The following is a 17657-nucleotide window of genomic DNA, read 5'->3' as shown; positions in this document are numbered from 1 at the left end:
CAATTAGTTGTAGAACAGACTTCAGAGTTTGGTGTGGGTTACAATTCCACAATTTTAGGTTTTTATTTCTAGTTGCTCTAAGGAGCCGGAGGCAAAAGAAATATCAGAATAATGATTCAGCAGTCACACTCATGGGTTGAAACCAACCTTCTCTGTATAACTCCACCATCACCTTTGATCTTTTGCACACTCTTTAGGGGTATTTGGACTATGCCCATTCTAACTTTTTCATGTGGAAGGGGCTGTTGATAATATGGAATAGGGGAATGGATCTAGTCAATGTTCTGGAAAGGCTGGTCCCTCTGCATTTCAGGACTTATCTGGTCCAGGGACTCATCTGGAGGTTATAGGTTTTGGAGAGTTACCCTAGTGCATGGAACTTCTGTAGAATCCTATATAATGCCCTAGGTATTCTTTAGGATTGGCAGGAATGGGTTTGGTTGGGATTTGACAAATTATGATAAGTAGCAATGTCTAACTGAAGTATGCATAAGAGTGACCTCCAGAGTAGCCTCTAGACTCTGTTTGAACTCTCTCAGTCACTAATACCTTATTTGTTACACTTCTTTTCCACCTTTTGGTCAGGATGGAATTGTTGATCCCATGATGCCAGGACCAGGTTTATCCCTGGGGGTCATCCCCCACCTACCAGGGAGACTTTCACCCCTGGATGTCTTGTCCCACGTAGAGGGAAGGGCAATGGTTTCACTTGCAAATTGGGCTTAGAGAAAGAAAGGCCATATCTGGGCAGCAAAAGAGGTCCTCCAGAGGTGACTCTTAGGCATACCTGTAGGTAAGTTAAGCTTCTCCACTACATACATAAACTTTAAAGGAGCAAACCTCAAGATCAAGGGTTTGGCCTATGGATTTAGGTGCCCCTAATGTTTGGCATAGTATCCAAGGTTTTCCCAATGGTAAAGTTTAACAGTTCCACAATTTTTCTCCCATCCCTCAAGGGGTTGACTTGTCATTTTTGTTTACAATTTAATGTAATTCTAAGTAGAGGAAAATTAAAAACTTAAATTGTTAGCATGAATTTTACCATCCATTTGTATTTTGTGCAGTCAGTTTTAGATGAAGATATAAGAGTGTTTAATTTGTATCCAGAATCACCAAAATCACAGTTTTAATTACTTAGCTTGTATGTTCGTATGTATTTTATTCTTACTAGGACAGTGGAAACCTTGCACAAAACTAAACTAACTCAACTGGACATTATGTTGTGGAAAATAAGCCAGAAACAAAAGGACAAATGTTGTATAGTCTCTTTTAGAAAATGCTTATAAGAAAATTCAGGCCTAGATTGTAGGCTCTTATAGCAGTCACATTTATTCCTTAGCTTTAAGTGCTATTTTGAGATTCTGAGAGGCTGTGCTATATATGTGTAGCCTGTATTTCCCTGGAAGTTTGGGTACCTGTGTGACACCTAAGACTCAGAGTTGGAATTCTGCAGCTCTGAAAGTCAGCATTGCTACAACAAGCATTAAAGAAACCAAAAAAGAATGGCCTTCAATTAGAGGTAAGAACAAAGCTCATCTGGTTGGGACTAAGGTAAATTGAAATACAGCATAAAAGAAGATAATGTCTGTATTTTGGAACCTTACTTACTGTATGAGACCAAAGGAAGAGAGGTTTATTTTGTCCAAAACCTAACGTTTCAGTAGCACACAATCTAACTCAACTTGTCTAAATAGTTCATTTAAATACATGGATCCCAGAATGAGAACAAGGGCTTGTAATTTTGTATATCTTAATGTAATACCTGGATATCACATAGTATGTTGGGCAGATAATTAAAAAGTATTGGAAAAAATTCCTTGAGGGACTGGAGAAAAAATATGGAACTATTAAACTTTACCACCTGGGATACCCTGGGTACTGTCTCAAATGTTAGGGACTTCCAAGCCAATAGGCAAGCCCTTGACCTTGAAGCTTGCTCTTATGAAATTTGTTTCTCTCGTGGAGAAGCTAAGCCTACCTACAATTAGGCCTAAGAGTTATTTCCAGAGAAACTCTTTTGCTGCTCAGATGTGGCTTCTCTTTCTCTAAGCCCAACTCTGCAAGTAAAATCATTACCCCTGCACCCCACTATGTGGGACATGACATCCAGGGGTATGAGTCTCCCTGGCAACATGGGATATGATTTCCAGGGATCAGCCTTGCCCTGGCACTGTGGGATCGGCAATGCCTTCCTGACCAAAAGGAGGAAAATTAATGTAACAAAATAAGGCATCAGTGGCTAAGGGAGTTCAAATGGAGCTGAGAGGCTATCCTGGAGGCTACTCTTATGCAAGCTTTAGCTAGATATTGCTATTTGTCAAAGTTGCCAAACTCCAAACAACATCATTCCTGTTAACCCTAAAGAACACTCAGGGCTCTATCTGAGATCTTACAAAAGTTGCATGAGCTGGGTTTACTTTTCAGAAACTTAAAACCTTCAAATGGTTCCTAGGTCAGAGAAGTCCTGAAACCCAGAGGAGCAAGTCTCTCCAATAATATCCACCAGTTCCATCCCCTTATCCCACATTGTTGACACTCCTTTTCAACATGAAAAAATTACAATGGGCATAGGCCAAATATGCCTAAAGATTGGTAGAAGGATCAAAGGAGAAGGAAGAGTTATAACAGAGAAGATAGGGTTTAACAAATGAGTATGACTAGTGGGTTATTATATTGATAATTCTTTTTTAGTCTCCAATGTCTTTGAGCAGCTAGAAGGAAAAACCTGAAATTGTGGAACTGTAACCCACACCAAACTTTGAAATCTGGTCTATAACTCATAGTTAAAATGCACTTTGAAATTTATTGCTTTTTTTGTATATATGTTGTTTTTCGCAATAAAAAATGTTAATAGATAAATAAAAGGCTCACTCGACTGTTTTTATTTCCCTTCTTAATACACACACATTTTATTCATGCTTTCTCTCTTTTACTTACTATAAAAGAAGAAAAGACTGAAAGGAAAAAGAACTATGGATTGCCCTATAATTCCTTTTCCTTCTATGTCATTATTTTCAGCATAAGTATGTGACTATTATAAGGAAATAACAGGAGTATAAAAGACTCTTGACTTGATCATCTGGGTTCCTTAGAGCACTGCTGTTTTTTTTTGGGTTCAAAGCATGTACTGGTTTGAGCAGAAAGTGTGGCTTCTCTGGGCTGTGTGCATGCTACTCACTCGGATGTAGACGTCATCACTGACCTGGTACTCACTTTGAGTCTTGATGAACTTCTGGGGGTGGTGGTGCTTGTGGGTGCTGGGAACTCTATATGTGAACGAGCAGCAGGGAATGGGGGACAGACGTGTCATGGAAATCTCCTCTGCCCACGCACCATCTCCATTGTCCCAACAGAATTCATTTCCAAAACACACAAAGATAAGAACGTTTTTCAAAGTTAAGAACTTCAAGACAGTGACAGAAGAGCCTTCCAAGTGCAGGGCCCTGGTCCACCACCCAGGATCCATGCCCAGGAGGCTGGCCGGGATCCGTGGGAAGCTGCTTTCTTGTGAAGGGCCTCAGGTGCTTGCCTTTTCCCCTGGAAAGTCAAAGAAGCATCTGAGACAGGAGGAAAAGTTTTACATTTTAGCTATGTTGTCATCTTCTTCTGAAATGGTCTTAACCCTCGAGGGTAGAAATGCACATCTACATTCCCAGACTGGTGCTGAGAATACTGGAGGGAAAGGCTGGCGGGAGGAAAAGGAGGCCTGTCTATTTCTATTTTCCCCTAACTCCAGGGGAGCAGTTATTGACTGGCTGAAGACTCAGAATTTCTGGAATTAATTGCAGGTCAGTACAGGTCCCTGACCCACAGGAAAACCAGGAGTGATGATAAAGCCTCATGATACTGGAAGCGCTCTGAGAGGACAGATGCAAGAGAGGCAGTGAGATTATGTGTCTGTTCACTATAGGAGGGTCTTTTATAGAGAGAATGGAAACCTGACAAAGCTCTGTATTTCAGACTAAATGGTACTCTGAATGAGGACACAATCAATATAATACAAGTTTGAATAGTCAGTCCATTACATTTAACTAATTAAGGAATCACAATGAATTAGTTATCTTTATATCTACTTTCTCTTCTTGATCTTGAAAAAAATTGCCTCATATTTAACATGATCAGGCATCTAAGACGAGAGAATTACTGCAATTCAATTGAACTAAAAATTTCCTGGCAACTAAGAAAATAAAGCCATAAGGGGAAAGGAAGAATGATAATTTAATTTAAAAGTCTTTCATGGATTTATTTATAAAATTTCTCAGAATGAGAAATAAAAAGGTTCCCATCTAATATGAGATGATCTTCACTTTGGTAAACATTTGCAGTTTAGGAGACTGGATATAAGCGTTAACTGACTTACTGAGGCATCTAACTCGTTGAGGCACAAACATGAATTGGTTTTATTTTTCTAAGATCTGTTCCCTGCCACCAACTGTGGTATGTTGATCCTCCCTTTTCCATTGGGTTGTAGCTCCCTTGATAACTTCTTTTTAGATCCCTTAATTTTTCGTCCATTCTTGGTTATGAGAATACTTTCACTCCAGTTCTTAAGATCTGGTTCTGTCCATTTAAACTTCATTCTCACCCATGATAAATCTCTCCTTATTTGACTAGATGAGGTTGCTGTCCTCTCTCCGTGCTTGTCCCTGCTTCCCTGGCTAACCTGACAGGCCACCAGGACAGACTGGCAAGATGTCATTTGTAGAATGACTCTGAGGGTCCTGCAGGCGCCTTCCTACATCAAAAGTTACCCGGTTTGGAGAGCTGCCTCCTACAACCCACCCAAACACTCAGAAGATCACCTCTGATGGTCCGTCTCACAGACTCACACGGGGGCCCCTGCCTAGCCACCCTGCTGAGAGGGCATGAACAAGATAGCTAAAGCCCTTCTTCACCTAATAACTCCTATATCTCCTCCTCATCCAACAGTGCGTGGCCAGCTGTTTCACAGCCAACCCATTCTCAGTTCTGGCAACACCCTCTTCCATCTGCTTGTCCTTGGGCATGAAGCACTCGGCAAAGCAAGATGCTTACCATCTCTCAGGGGTTCACTGAAGGAGGAAAGAGTCTCTCTTCCTGATGTGCAGATCTGCAGTGGCCAGCCTATTGCCTCTCAGTCCTCTTACGCGGTCCAGGGAAAGGGTGCAGTGGTAGGATCAGTTTTCCCACACTCAGTAGGTCTTCTCATCCCCTGCATGTGAGGGGAAGCTGATCCCTACAGCTAGTGCTGCTCTGGACTTTGAATGTGGGGCATTTTACACTTTTAGTATCAGCTTTAGGCCTAGTCCTCAATTCCAAAACAACAGAGGAAACCCCATTTGACATCTTATGGTATAAATACATGCACTCACAGCCTCAATCATCAAGTATCAATAATCTGCCTTTATCTTGGGCCTTGTATTAGGAGCCAGGCTGAATACAAAGGACTGAAATATATTTTCCCAGCTGGCAAAGCGATTGTAGATTGATAGGGATGATGGGGCATGTATGTTTACAAATCAAAACAGAAAACAGACAAATACCCAGTGCAATTATATTGCCATGTGCTTTATGTCAGTTTTGCAGAGGAAGGGACAAAGGTACAGAATATATTACATTTATTAAAGTGGGATGAGCCCAGATTTCTTCACTCCCAGTTTTATCCATGCTTAATGTTTTTTTCTTTTAATTTACAAATTTACAGAGCAGTTGCATAGATGACACAGAGAGTTCCTGCATACCCTTCCCCAAACATTAACATAATAATACCCAGGTACAGTTATCAAAACTAAGGAATTTTAACATTGGTACCATAATATTAGCTAAAATATGGGCTTGATTTGAATTTTATCAGTTTTCCCACTTTTGTTCTTTTCGTTCTTTTTCTGTTCCAGTATCCACTCCACAATACCACATTGCATTTAGTCATCACGTTTCCTTAGTCTCCTCCAGTCTGTGGCAGTTTCTTAGTCTTTCCTTGCCTTTCATGACCTGATATTCTGGTTGGGTACTTTGGACAATGTCATTCGATTTGGGTTTTCTGTTGTCTTCTCATGGCGAGGCTGAGGTTATGGATTTGGGGGAAGAACACCACAGAGGTGAAGCGCCCTTCTCGTTACCTGGGTTGGGGTACATGATGCCAACCAGGCTTATTACTGGATTACCCAGGTTAACGAGACGTTAACCTAGATCACTTGATTAAGGTGATGTCTGTCAAGTGTCTTCACTGTGAAGTCAGCACTTGCCCTTGTCTATACTCTATTCATTAGAAATGAGTCACTAAATTCAGCCTCCACTGAAGGGAGAGGAGTTAAGCCCCAACTCCTGGAAGGGGGAATAGTGAATCATTTGTGGACATGTGTTAAAACACTACAGTAATGAAGAATATTTGGAGGACATTCTTTGAGGCTATGCAACGGTCTCATTTCTCCCGTGTCACTGCCTAATGATAACATTCATCAGTGGACTCACGTGAAGTAGTTATTACTGTGATGTCATAATAGTGATTTTTTATTTCCCTCATTCCTTCTATATTTATCATTTGGAACATCATCTGTTAGGAAGATTTATCCCTCTCCTTCAATTTATTTATTTATATTCAATATTTAATCAATATTACAAATGTCTATTTTTATTGCTCAAATTGTTCCGGCTTTATCATTGGGAGCTCTTTCATTTGGCTCCTTTTAACTTGTCATGCTCTCATTTTTTTTTTTAACACTTCTTTACTTTTGGCATTACAAACTCATCTTGTACTTTCCCTGTCCCAGCCCTAAAACCAGTCATATTTCTAAGGGGCTCTGGTTCCTTTTATTGGGGACTGGTAGATAGAAATCATGATTTGAATTCCAGGTGTGCTCATTGGTACTGGGGTGTCACCATTTTATGCCCTCTTAGCAGGCAGAGCTAGGACATGTGTACATGTATTTATCTATTTGTATATGTATTAAAATATACATGAGCTCCTACTGCATCTCCAATTTTAATCCAACACCACAGGTTCACTCTAGCCTTTTCTACTTGCTGACTTTAACTTCTTTCTCTGACACTGAGAATTGGCTCTCATTATCTGTAATATATTTACTTATTTGTTCAACTCTAGTAAACAAGTAAAGTAGTTTCAAGATTGCCAACCCATACTCCCATAAGAAAGAAATTTAACATCTAGAGTGCAATGTTTGTGTACAGTTCTTTGTGTCTTTAGCCTTACAGTATTCATTCAAAACACTGTTTTCCAAAGTGATTTAGGTCAGCTCCTTTTTCCCCTATCCCCTCAAGCAAGGCTATACCATACATTTGTAATATAATTTGATTACATTCTTACTATCTGAATTCCATTCTGGGTTTATCTGTCATCCTGGTTAATTTTTAAATTTTTTCATGAAATAAAAATCACTTTTGTGGTGTACTTTTTTTTATTTTTTATTTTTTACAAATGCATAGTTGTGTATTCACCACTATGGCCCCATACAGCACAACCCCATCACCCTAAAAATTCCCTTCTGCAAGCCCTTTGCAAGAAACTTCTCCCCTCTCCTCCAACCCTTGGCCACCTTGATCTGTTTTCTAGCTGCATAGTTTTGTCTTTTCCAGAATGTCAGATAGGTAAATAATGCAACATGGAGGCTTTTAGGTTTCATTTAGCAGGATGCACTTATGATTCATCCATGTTGTTGTGTGACTCAGTAGTTCATTTTTTTTTACTGTTGACTGGTATTCTACTGGATGGATATACTATAGTCTGCTTATCCATTCACCTGTTTAAGGACATCTGGATTGCTTCCAGTTTGGGGCAATTATGAATAAAGCTACCATAAACATTCATGTATGGAATTTTGTGTGAACATAAGTTTTCAATTTACTTGTAAATATAAGAAGTGAAATAACTTAGTCTGTAAGAGGATATTTAATTTTATAAGAAACTGCCAAGCAATTTTCCAAAGCAGTTGTTATGCTTTGCAATCCCATCAGCAATGAATGGTGTTTTTGTTGCCCCACATTACCACTAGCATTTGGTTGTCCACCAAATGGGCAACCAAAAAAAGAAAAGTTTTGCTTTTTCTTTTAAAGCAAAAACTCTTCCCCGCTTGACTTCTTCCTTCCTGTTGGCCTCTGCCTGGATTACAAGACAAGATGTACTCTTGCTTTGTAATCTCCTGGATATTGGCAAAGGTAATGATTTTAAACTACTTAATATTTCCACTGTGCACTAAGATATGGGGTTTGTTTTTCTTACATGTGCAGGCACCAGGAATTGAACCTGGGTCTCTGGCATGGCAGGCAAGAACTCTGCCAGTGGGTCACTGTGGCCTGCCTCTGGCCCATTTTTTTTTACTTCAACAGTCCTATAAGGCAGGTTTAGTAACCATTCTTAGGTTGGTGTGACAATTAACAGCACCATGCTTGACAAGAATTCCTTTGTGGTTTCCTCAAACCTCTGCTTTTTTACAGCCTCTTAGCTCCCTATTCATCTTACCTCATTTCAGCCTAAACAAATGAATCCACTGAAATCCTAGAGGGGTCGTGGGTCATCACTGGACATTACTGTGGGGGCAATGGATCTGGAAGGATAAACCACCCCATGTGGCTGGGACTGGCTGGGTGGCTAGGACTTAAGTCATCAGGAAGGAGCTGCGTTCCAGTCCCCTCTTCAGAGTTCCTGCTTCCTAACTGGGCAGCTGGCATGTTCTCATAGTCATTAGAGTTCTCATTTGACATCTCTTCCCCATATTTCATCTGACTATTCTTCCTCTGTGGCAATGGCTGAAAGGCCATGTAATCCCCTAAATCCTGGATCCTCCCTGATAGTATGACAGGTTGGACATGGGTTCCTAGACCATCAGTCTTACCCTCTACATGGTCTGTGCTGGAGAATGTCATTTCTTCCTCCTGATGCTGGCTTCTATTGGTATCTTCTGATGAGATATTTTCATAATCTCTGCTGTCCTGAAAAGCCACCCAGGGCTGCTTCTCCTGGAAGGCTCTGGGATCCAATTCTGACATGTTCACATAGTCATTTGAGATCTGGGAAGAACTTTCCCCATCGCTGAGTTGGTCGCTGCCCTCAGTTCCTGGACACCAAAAACTGGTGCAGTCACTGACATCTCCACATCCCTCATCCCTTTCCTCAGCAAATTCTAGCTCCTGTGTTCTTGGGAGAACAAAGAGATTCCCAGGAGAGTTGCTGGTGGTAGCCAGATTTTCAGCAATCTCTTCTGCTCTGGGAACATTGACATAATCTCTTGAATCCTGTGAAGAAATGCTTGGGCAGTCTCTGGAAGCTCTGACATTGACGTAGTGTGCTGAGGGAGCTGGGTCCCCGTACATCTGGGGCACCGAGGCATTGTCATAGACTCCCACCGTGTACCCCATGGCACAGGTATGGGCTCTATGCACCTGGGTGGCACTGCCTGCTTGTGAGGGCTGTGGGGAAGAAGAGAAAGCCAGTGATAGGATGGAAGAGAGAAATATGGGCACAGCCTTTCTTCTTACCTGCCCAGTACTGCTACTTATAATTCCTTCACTTGGTTCTCCACCTTGGATTAAAGCTCTAAATCAGGGGTCACAAAATGCAAGATGCCAGGTAGACCGGGCAAGTGGGCTGAGTTTAAGAAAAGGAACAGTGTAAAGGTGATGATAAATGGTAAGTTGTTTTTGGTTGCACTGTGGGCATTCAGTAGGGGAGCTCAGGGAAGTACTATAAACTGGAAGAGCCTGTCTCTTCAGAGTGCGTTGAAAGGAATGTAGAAGAGTGGTTAAAGGTCAGGGTTGGGGTCAGGCTGAGGAGTTCAAGTTCCAGCTTCACCACTTACATGCTGAGTGAGTTTGGAAAGTAACCTAATCTCTGTGTGCCTTAGTTTCCTAATTTATAAAATGGGGATGATCATGCATGTCTATACCATAAGGTTTTCATGAGGGGTATATAAATAGATTAGTACATGTAAAGTGTTTAGAATAGATCCTGGCACCTGGAAAACACTTTCAAAATGCTTGCTATTATTATGAAAGGGGCAGCTGGCACACAGACCCTGCCGAATACTGTCTTTTATAGATGCTGGTTTGAAGTTTCCAGAAATTCTGAATTTTCAAGAAGAGCTGGAAATCTGGACTTTCAATGTGAAATCTCTTAGATTTTTAACTTTGGCAACTGGCTCAAAAAATTCTAAAAACACTACAGGTTCTAAACCAAATATGTCTATGGGCTTGAGGCAGTGTGAGATCTAAACTCTAAATGCAAAATCCCCTCAGGTCCCACCCAAATTCTGGAACTAGCTTTGGCAATGGTGTTTCCTCTTCCCTGCCCTTTATCAGCTGCTCAGACTTGCTGCCCCAGGAAGTCTTAAGAGAAAAGAGGAAAAGGAAGAGGAGGAAGCAAAGGCATCGAGGTGGAGGTGGCTGCAGAGTAAATGAAACTTAACCCCTGGGTAAAGAGAGTCTGGTTGGGTAACAAAACCATCAGTGACAGTGCTACTGCACCTGACCAAGGATGACCGCAAAACAGAAGAGATTGATCCTTTACCAAGCAAATATGAACTTATCTTTGAAAATGAGCATCCTGATCTCCAAAGGGGTCCCTTTACTATAAATTAGTTGTCTCTGCACAAAATTATTATTGGATTCCTCCTCGGAAGCTGCCTTCAGGGCCAGGTCATAAGACACAGGCTTATTGTTATTAATCATAATCTTCTCTTTGTAACCTCAAAGGTATCTCCAGTGTGATCCAACACTTTATACATCACCAACAGTGCTGAATGACTGACGAATATTTCTATGGTTGAAGATACTAGAAACAGCATAGCATGGGCCCTAGAAGTAATTTCCAAACCAAGATTGTAAGCATGTTTGGAGTGTGGACAGCACTGCTGGGATATTTGTGTACACTTCTGAAGTGGTGACTTGGAAGAGGACACACGCATTTGCGTAAGCAAGTTAGCATGCCTTTGTTAGAGCAATCAATTTCAGTCCTAACGTCATGTATTTAAATACATGTGTCTTGATGCTTTTCTTAAAAGGCTAAGCACTCGTTTCTGTCTTTCTTTAATTTTCCTCCTTGGGCAGTAGGGTGGTCCTGCAGCTAGTTTTCCCAAGTTAGTAATAGGGCTACGGAGCGCGAGCCAAAGGGCACACTGTCTGTGGTGAAAGGAGATGCCAGGCCTAGAATGCTTTTGCCTCAGTTCTTCTCTCAGAGATACGTCCTTTCTCACAAGGGTTTGTCTTTTCACTTAGCTCTTACCACGTACTCAGGGGAAAGGCTATCAGAATTCCTGGAGAGGAGGCTGTCAGTACTGAACACTCGGATACTCCTTGACTGGTGTCTTCCTGAAAGCACAGAGAACAAATTCTGAAGATAGTTAGCCAGTCCTTTGAGGACTTTGCACCCTGGGTGAAACTGGGTGTGTGGGGTGTTTGGCATTTCCAGCCTGTGGCCTGGGGGTCTGTGAAAGGGGCCCATGCTCGGGGGTTGCAACCCTGGGCCCCTCCTCGGCTTCTGTGGTGCTGGAGGACACCAGCACAGGGATTGGGGGTGGTGGGAAGGAAGCTTATGTGGAAGGCCCACCAGCCTTCAGTCCTGGTGGCCGTGCTCTCCTCCCGCATGGCTTCCCCATGCTGTTCTTGGACAAAGGCCATGGATTCTTTTGCCCGATGCACCCAGTAACCAATTCCTGAGATGTCAGGGTTTCAAAGAGTTTATTACTAGGCTCAGAGTAGGAGAGCAGATGGCCTAGCAGCCCGAAATCTGTCTCCCTGAACAGCAGTAATTCTGACAGTTTTATAAAAGAAAAAAAACAGGGTTTAGGATAATGAGCACAGAGGCCCCAGATGATATAATTAGTGGTGATTTACTTATTGAGCATGTGCATATTGATTACATGCTTAGTCACAGAACATGTGTAAGAAAATGGCGGGACAAGGTACAGGTGACTTGTAGATTAAAATCTAAGCTACTGTGCATAATCAGGCAGTCCCACTTTGGTTAGGTCCAGTCTCGGTTATCAACATAACTTTGGACTTGGAGTAGGTTAGCTCTGGGCTGACCCATGACCCTTCATTAATAAACATTAGGGACTAATTTTAGTGATTGCAAGAGTCTAAAGTAAAAAAACTGGATAACTGGGTATGAATGAAGGTTAGTCACAAGATTTTTACAGTCACAGGGGCAGAAGATCAAGGCTATACAATCATTATCAGAGATCCAGGCAGCAGGATTACAATTTAGAGATTTCAGGGATTTCCCTCTGTCTACTCCAATATACCAGAAAGCAAAAAGGAATATCTAGATAATGATTCAGTAATCAAAATCATCCCTCAAATCCTGATTTCTCAGTTATGACACCTAGACACTCCCACCTTTCCTCTGCTAACTTAAGCTAAGGAAAAACCAAATCTCCCAACCCAAGTGAGTCTCTGCTTCCTTTTTAGAGTTTCCTAGGCCCCCACTGGAGCTGTATCTTGCCGTCTGTCTGTCCCATTCTCCTTGGTGCTCTCTGAAAGGGAGACAGGTTTGCAAGGTCAGAGCAAGTCACTTCTGAGTAGTGAGAGGGGCCTCCTGGGGAGAGAAGTTCAGTGTGTCTGGACTCCCCAGGTTAGAGGGAAGAACTCACCCAGCTCTTCTTGCCTCCGAGGCAAGAGGTCATAAATATTTTTGGCTCGTTGTCTGGGTCGAGGCAGGGTCAGCAGGGGCAGGAGGGTGACTTGGAGGTAAGGAACTGGCCCTGCAAGGCAATGGGTGAGGGGGGTTGCTGCAGGGGGCAGAGGCACAGAACAAAAATATTCCCCACCCTCTCCGTGAATCATAAAATACACATTTTCGGATTTGGCCAATCCCATTTGATCTAGAAGAGCAGGGGACTCAGTGGACAGAAGGGAAACCTGGGGCATAAGTGCACCAGGCCAATGACTTTCAAAATGGAACTCACATCAGCCCTCAGCATTTCCGTACCGCTGGTCAGTATCTCGAGTGAGACAGAGAAGAACAAAGAATCCAGGTGTCGGATAAGAAGGGAGGATCGCCCACCCCTTCCCCGCCACCCGTGCAATCGTTTATCCCTGGAAAATAACCTGGTGAGGGAGAGTAGATGGGCAAAACTGTTTTTTAAATGTCGAATTTGATTATTAATCCTAGAGTGTCTCAACGCGGGACGAACAAAGGACTCACGCTTCTTCCGCTTATTCCAGTTCCTCAGGATGCAGAAAACCACAATGACCAGGAGGACGGTGAGGAAGGCAGCAAACCCGAACAAGATGCCGCTGCTCTGGCCTTCACGTCTAAAAAAACAAGCGCCGCACCCCATCAGAGGAGGGCGAGTGATGGAAAGCCCAGGTGGGAAAGGCCGTGCGGCAGAGAGAGGGGCCACCTCTAAATACTGACTTCGCAGAAGGATGGAATTTAGACACAGGATAAAGGGAACCAACCCCCCCCCCCCCCTTGAATGCCTACTGTGTGCCAGGGTTTCCATGTGAAACCTGTTTAACTTTTATAATACTTTCTCCCTTAGTGGTCAAGGAACACGAGATTCAGAGTAAGAGAGGTAAGGTAACAACAAAGACCACCCAGCTGCTAAGTGACTGAGACGGACTGTGATTCTAGATCTGCTCAGGTCCAAAGGTCATGCCCCACCCCACCCCACCCTGCCCCACTGTCCTCCAAACCTAGAAAGTCAAGTCCTTCTGCTCGTGCTTCCCCCATTTCCTGCTCTTGGGCTTTCTGGCTTGCACGGAAAAGAGGATGATGACCCAGCTCATCATTAGGGAGTGGCTCTGTGACAGTTCAGCTTGTATGAACTTGAGTAACCACCACATACCAACATGTGGAACTAGTCTCCAAGCAACACTCTGCTGTTGTGTGAAATTTAACCAATGCAAATGTACTGAACGAGTTCTGTGCTACTTTGTAATTCCCAGCAGGGCTGGAGGTAATACTATGCTTTTCTTTGGTGTTGAAATGCATCCAGGTGAGTACAACCCAGGCAGCTGCGCCTACTGTAAAATGAAGCAGCCAAGTGAGTAGAAACAGGAATTCAGTAGCAGTCTTCCTACCCTCATAATATCAGAGTCATCTGCCAAGGAGGGTTTTGCCCTCCTGGGTTCTAGGTTTGTTTATCCAGCTTTTTCCTAGACATTTCTACTAGGCTACCTGATGGACATCTCAAGCCAAATATATCCAAAACTTCTGTTCTCCCCATGAACCTGCTCCTTCCCAGTATCACTCATTATCTGATGGCTCAAACCCTTGGAGCCATCAAAATCTTGGAGCCATCCTTGATGGCTCTTTTTCTTTCATGCCCCACTTTCAGTCAATCAGCAATTTCTGTCTGCCCGACACTGGGCATCAGTCACAAACTCTTCCACCTCTTACCTACTCCTCTGTTCCCACCTTGGTCTAAGCCAAAGTGAACCTTTGCAAAACCTCCTTCGCTGGACTCCTTGCTTTCACTTTTGCTCCCAACCTACTATCTTCACACATGAGCCAGTGTGGTCCTTCTCAACAGTAAATCAGATAATGTACCTCCTCTGCTTGCAATCCTCCATGGCTTCCCATCACACTTGGAATAAAATCCGTAGTCCTGACCTAATGAGAATTTAATTAAGACACCATATGGTCTGGCTTCTGTCTACCTTCCAACCTCATTTCCTACTACTTGCCCTCTGACTTCTGTACCTTGACCACTAAGACGCCTTGTGGTTCCTTGCCTATGCCAAACACAGCCTCGTAGACCCACTGCTCCTGCTCCTAGGAGCCCTCCTCTCCCAGCTGTGGGCATGGCTCACTCCCTCAACTATTCGGCTCTCTTTTGAAATGTCACCACCCCAGGCATGTTTTCCCTGCCCACATCTTATTGCTCTCTGTCTCCTTACCCTGCTCTATTTTTTTTCATAGCATTTATGACTGATTAATATTATATTATACATTTATATATTCACTGGTTTATCTGTTTATCATTGGCCTCCCTGCCTTGACTGTCAGCTTCTCGAGGTCAGAGATTTCTGGAGATCTATCCTGCTCACCTAGTGACACTATGCTTTTCTTTGGTGTCGAAATGCATCCAGGTGAGTACAACCCAGGCAGCTGTGCCTACTGTAAAATGAAGCAGCCAAGTGAAGTAGAAACAGGAATTCAGTAGCAGTCTTTCTACCCTCATAATATCAGAGTCACCTGCCAAGGAGGTGCCTGGGAACAGTGCCTGGGGCTCAGCAGGGGCCTGGTGAATATTTAAGTGAATGAGTGAATTTTAACAAATAAATCAATGAATACAGAAATAGTTTGGGGGTCTGCAGGGTTCTGACAACTTCCATGTTTATATCTGCCTGTGAGTGGAATGTTTTTGTCATAGTAATAACAGTTATTTCCAAAAACTATGACAACCTTAAAATTTATTGTCATGGGATTCAGTTATCATAGCACTGACATTTATACCTATGATATTACTAAAGTTTCAAGTATTGATGGATATTTGATGTTTCACTTGTATGAGATTGAAAGCTTTAGCATTAAAATTTACATCATGGATTAGTTCTGTGAGATTTTATATCCTAAAGACATGTCTTTATTACATCTATTATTAATTTTTTAATTCATGGCAAGTCTTTAGGACCTAAAAACAAATCATTGGGGAAAGTGGGTCTTTTTGTCTCCATAATCATGGGATAGGATAGGATAGACTGAGGACAGAGATTAGGGTCTCTAAGAAGTGAGAAAAACAGCTAGGCCAAGCATCTGGCTCCAAGGAAATCCTGTGTTAGCATAGCTTTTCCTCTCCCCCAACAACTCCCTTCTCTCCTCAACATCTCTTCCTTTCTTCCCAGCATCTCTGGGCAAACTTCTCTGAACCCAGAGTTTGATGGTCTCAGTGGACCTGAGCCTGATTGTGAGCGTGGCTGCACAGCTGTGTTAGAAGCCCTCAAGGGCAGATTAGGACCCTGTGTTTGGTCAGGGATGGTGGAGCTGACCTCCCTAAGTCACTCACCCGTTCAGGTTGCCAAGAGTTGCCCGCAGAGTGCTCGGCTCCAAGGTCCTTCCTCTGATTTCTGAAAGGGTTGGGGTGATGCCATCCATTGTCACAGGGTTCAGCTTCTCCTAAGACTTCTCTTGATCATAATCAACCAGCCAACATGCTTGTCTCTTTTCCTGGCTCTTCCTAAATTGCTGACTCTCAAGAGAGAAGGCAAATTGGTTTGTGTTTCGCATATAGTCCTGTGGGGGTATAACTACTCTGTTAGCAATGATGTAAAAATGACAGAAATTCTCATCTCCATTTCTTCCAAGTACTCCCTAAATCATAGCTTTTACTCTCAAGATTTCTTGTTCTTAAAGCCTTGACTGTATAATTTGGCAAAATCTAGAGTGGAATTATTAAAAAAAAAAAAAGAAAGATTCCTTGTTCTTAAATGTTTATCACTTTTTAGTCTTTCTCTCAAAAAAAGTCTTTTGGTTTATATTTTTTTCTAAAGCGCACAATCTTTCTTTCTAGAACTTTCTTTCCCCCAACAAACTCCCCGCCCAGTCCTTGCTCCTGAAATGTCAGGCTGAGTTGACGCAACATGCAAAAACGACAGGTTGGTTCTACCTGGAAGTGGCTATGATGGCCACTGCAGAAGGTGAGGTCTTATCCCAGCACTGGGCTCGTGAAGCAGGTGGCTCAGCGAGCGTCCATGGTCTCTGCCTTCTGGTGGAAGGGCGAGGGGTACAGAGAGGGGAACTGCCAAGAACCCCAGGAGAGGCTCCATGGGCAGCTCATTCCCCCACCCTTAAGCTGAGAGTCAGAATGGAAAGAGAGAGTCAGTCACAGGAAGCGACACCAACCAATGTGTTAATGAAACATGGGGCACAGGAAATGCTGCTCAGCTTTTAATAAGAGCAGAAAACATGTCTTCCACCCACCCTGCGCCTCCCAGGTGCTTGTGGTCTGGATGAGTGTGATCAAAAGTGGGGCAGCATGGTGGGGGTTTTGTGATTGTTCCTCCAGGGTTTCTGAGACATTTAGAGTTTTGTAACCTCTAGGTTAATATGTATATGCAGTAGATCTAAGGAGCACGGGAGGGTGCTTTTTAGAAACAATTGCAGATCTCTGGCACTGCCTTTCTGATTCAGTGGGTGGAGAATGCAAATGTGGCCAGCTAAATGGCTTTTCCAATAGACGCGACTTTGTGATTTTGGTAGAGATGGTCTGTTTTTTCACTTTTTGAGAAATGTGCTCTGGGTATTACACCAAGAATGGAGCTAATACTGGGTTCTTAGGCCCTTGGAGGCTAATTCTCCCAACTGCTGTCCCTGAAGTTCTGCTTTCAGAGGTTCATGACCTCAAAGGCTCCTGCAGACTGCTTATCTCCTGTTCTCAGGAGTCTTGAGAAAAATCTATAACAGTTTTGCTTATTGGACACCTGTCTCAGAAGATGTGTAATTCATCCCAGGTGTCTACCCAAAGTATCCCAACTTCAAAGATAGCTCAAGATTTGTTTCTAACTCTCTTTCCCTCTTCTCTCTACCAGTCTACTCTTTGCATCCTGGAAGTGCTCCAGGAGAAAGGGTACTAAGACTATTTTGAGGATGTGAAGTAGAGCCTTCACCATCCCCAGTAGACATCAAGGTGTTCTGCTTCCCTGAGCCATAAGCCCCTGCCCTGAATCCAGGCTCCCGCAGGCTCCCTGTGATGGTTTGACACAGAAAATATCATGTTCTT

General features: G+C 43.0%; 1 protein-coding gene across 2 annotated transcripts; it reads right to left on the bottom strand.

The window, feature by feature from the left end:
- Nucleotides 1-5529: 5529 nt before the first annotated feature.
- On the bottom strand, nucleotides 5530-16791 carry LAX1 (lymphocyte transmembrane adaptor 1). Of its 2 annotated transcripts, none has more exons than XM_077157473.1 (6): nucleotides 16545-16791; nucleotides 15945-16127; nucleotides 13136-13245; nucleotides 12582-12692; nucleotides 11213-11298; nucleotides 5530-9402 (listed from the first exon to the last, which is right to left on the bottom strand). In XM_077157473.1, the coding sequence occupies exons 2-6, from the start codon at nucleotides 16031-16033 to the stop codon at nucleotides 8521-8523; spliced, it is 1278 nt and encodes a 425-aa protein (XP_077013588.1). In that variant the 5' UTR covers nucleotides 16034-16127; nucleotides 16545-16791; the 3' UTR covers nucleotides 5530-8520. The 2 variants fall into 2 exon arrangements, with proteins under 2 accessions (XP_077013588.1, XP_077013587.1); XM_077157472.1 differs by having other exon boundaries at nucleotides 15945-16123.
- Between the last annotated feature and the right edge of the window lie 866 nt (nucleotides 16792-17657).

The sequence above is a fragment of the Tamandua tetradactyla genome, chromosome 4, assembly GCF_023851605.1.
Source record: "Tamandua tetradactyla isolate mTamTet1 chromosome 4, mTamTet1.pri, whole genome shotgun sequence".
In the NCBI taxonomy this organism is placed as follows: domain Eukaryota; kingdom Metazoa; phylum Chordata; class Mammalia; order Pilosa; family Myrmecophagidae; genus Tamandua; species Tamandua tetradactyla.
Note: the sequence above shows the minus strand (reverse complement) of the source record. Positions and strands in the feature narration are given on the sequence as shown.